A 2384-nucleotide genomic window follows, 5' to 3' on the forward strand; every position below is an offset into this window, starting at 1 on the left:
CCTTTCGCCCCTCACCCCAAGCCCTCATAACTTCTACTCTAGTTTCTGTCTGTAATGAATTTGCTTATATTTGGTATGTCTTATATTAGGAGTCATGCAACATTTGTCATTTTGTATCTGACTTATTTAATTTAACCTAAACTTTTCAAATTTCTTCCATGTTGTAGTATGTATCAGAACTTCCTTTTAAAGGTTAAATAATATACTATTGAATACATGTAGAATATTCTGTTTATCCATTCATCTGTTCATGAACATCTGGGATGTTGCCATATTTTGGCAATTATGAATAGTACTGCTTTGACCATTGGTATACAAGTGTCTGAGTCCCTAATTTCAGTTCTTTGGGGTATATATAGAGAATTGGAATTGCTGTATCATATGACAATTCTAATTTAACTTTTTGAGGAAAAGCCTAACTGTTTTCCTCAGTGGCTACACCATTTCACAATCCTACCAACAATGTACAAAGTTTCCAATTTCTCCACATCCTCCCCAGCACTTGTTTTTCATTTTGTGATGATCACAATTCTAATACATGGGAAGTGGTAGCTCATTGTGATTTTGATTTACATTTCCCTAATGGTTAGAGATGTTGAACATTTACCTTTTCATGTGCTTATTGACCATTTGTATATCTTCTTTAGAGAAATGTCTATTCAAATCCTTTGCCCATTTTTGAATTGGGTTATTTGTTCTTATATTGTTGTTGAGTGGTTGGAGTTCTTTATATATTCTGGAAATTTATCCCTTATCAGTTATATGATTTGCAAATATTTGCTCCTATTTTGTGGGGTTTTTTGCTCTCTCTTGATAGTGTCCTTTGATGCTCAGAAGACTTTGATTTCTATTAAGTTCAATGTATTTGTTTTTTCTTTTGTTTCCTGTGCTTTTGGTGTCATATCCATGAAATCACTGTCAAATCCAAAGCATAAAGATTTTCTACTACATTTTCTTCTAAGAGTTTTACAGTTTTAGCTCTTACATTTAGGTTCTCAATCCATGTTGAGTTAATTTTTATAGGTCGTGTTAGGTCAGTGTCTAATTTCATTCTTTTTCCTGTAGATATCCAATTTTCCCTGAACCATTTGTTGAAGATTGTCCTTTCCTCTTCAAATGGTCTTGGCACCCTTGTTGAAAATTAATTGACCATATAAGCAAGGGTTTAATCCTAGGCTCTCTATTCTCTACATATATGTCTGTTTTTATGACAGTTCCACACATTCTGATTGCTTTAGCTTTGTAGTAAGTTTTGAAAACAAGAAGTGTGGTCCTCCAACTTTGTTTTTTTTTTTTTTTTCCGAGATTTGGGTCCCTTGAAACTTCATATGAACATTGTGATGGGGTTTTCTATTTCTGCAAAAAAGGTCATTGGGATTTTAATATGGATTGAATTGAATTTGTAGATCAGTTTTGACAGTATTGATATTTAAAAAATATTAAGTTACCCAATCCATGAACATGGGATGTCTTTCCTTTTATTTATGTGTTCTTTAACTTCCTTCAGCAATGTTTTGTATTTTTCAGTGTGCAAGTCTTTCAGCTCCTTGGTTAACTTTATTCCTAAGTATTTTATTATTTTGGGTGCTATTTTATTTTATTTTATTTTTTTTTTTTTTTTTTGTGGTATGCGGGCCTCCCTCTGCCGTGGCCTCTCCCGTTGCGGAGGACAGGCTCCGGACGCGGCTCACGGGCCCAGCCACTCTGCGGCATGTGGGATCCTCGCAGACCGGGGCGCGAACCCGGTTCCCCTGCATCGGCAGGCGGACGCGCAACTGCTGCGCCACCAGGGAAGCCCTTGGGTGCTATTTTAAATGTAATCATTTAAATGTAATCATTTTCTTAATTTCCTTTTATGATTTTTTTCTTCCTGGTGTATTGAAATGCAACTGATTTCTTTTGTATTGTCTTTGTATCCTGCAGTTTTGTTGAATTCATTCATTAGTTCTAACAGTTTTTTGTGGAATTTTAGGGCTTCCTACATGTAAGATTAAGTGGTCTGTGAACAGAGATGATTTAACTTCATCCTACATCATGTGGATGCCTTTTATTTCTTTTCCTTCCCTAATTATTCTATATAGAACTTCAAATATTCTGTTATATAGAAGTGTCAAAAGCAGATATCCTCTCTTTTCCTGTTAATAAGGGAAAAGCTTTCAGACTTTTACCACAAAGTGTGATCTTAGCTGTGGGTTTTTCACATGGCCTTATCTTTTTGGGGAGGTTTCTTTGTAGTCACAGTTTATTGAATGTTTTTACCATTAAAGGGAGTCAAGTTTTTCAAATACATTTCTGTACAGATTGAGATGATCAAGTAATTTATTTACCTTTCATTCTATTAATGTAGTATATTACATTTATTTTATTTTCATGTGTCAAGTCAT

The 2384-nt window shown here is 34.5% G+C and overlaps 1 protein-coding gene across 1 annotated transcript in view; it reads left to right on the forward strand.

Annotated features, from left to right (window-relative positions):
* Positions 1-1555, forward strand: part of LOC112062819 (doublesex- and mab-3-related transcription factor C2-like) — a 3141-nt gene extending 1586 nt beyond the window's left edge. The window contains exon 3 of the mRNA XM_028482317.1: positions 1528-1555. Within this exon, the coding sequence (XP_028338118.1) occupies positions 1528-1555 (28 nt within the window). The remainder of the gene's footprint in view (positions 1-1527) is intronic.
* The last annotated feature ends 829 nt before the right edge of the window (positions 1556-2384 follow it).

This window comes from Physeter macrocephalus, chromosome 21, assembly GCF_002837175.3.
Source record: "Physeter macrocephalus isolate SW-GA chromosome 21, ASM283717v5, whole genome shotgun sequence".
Taxonomy (NCBI): Eukaryota; Metazoa; Chordata; class Mammalia; order Artiodactyla; family Physeteridae; genus Physeter; species Physeter macrocephalus.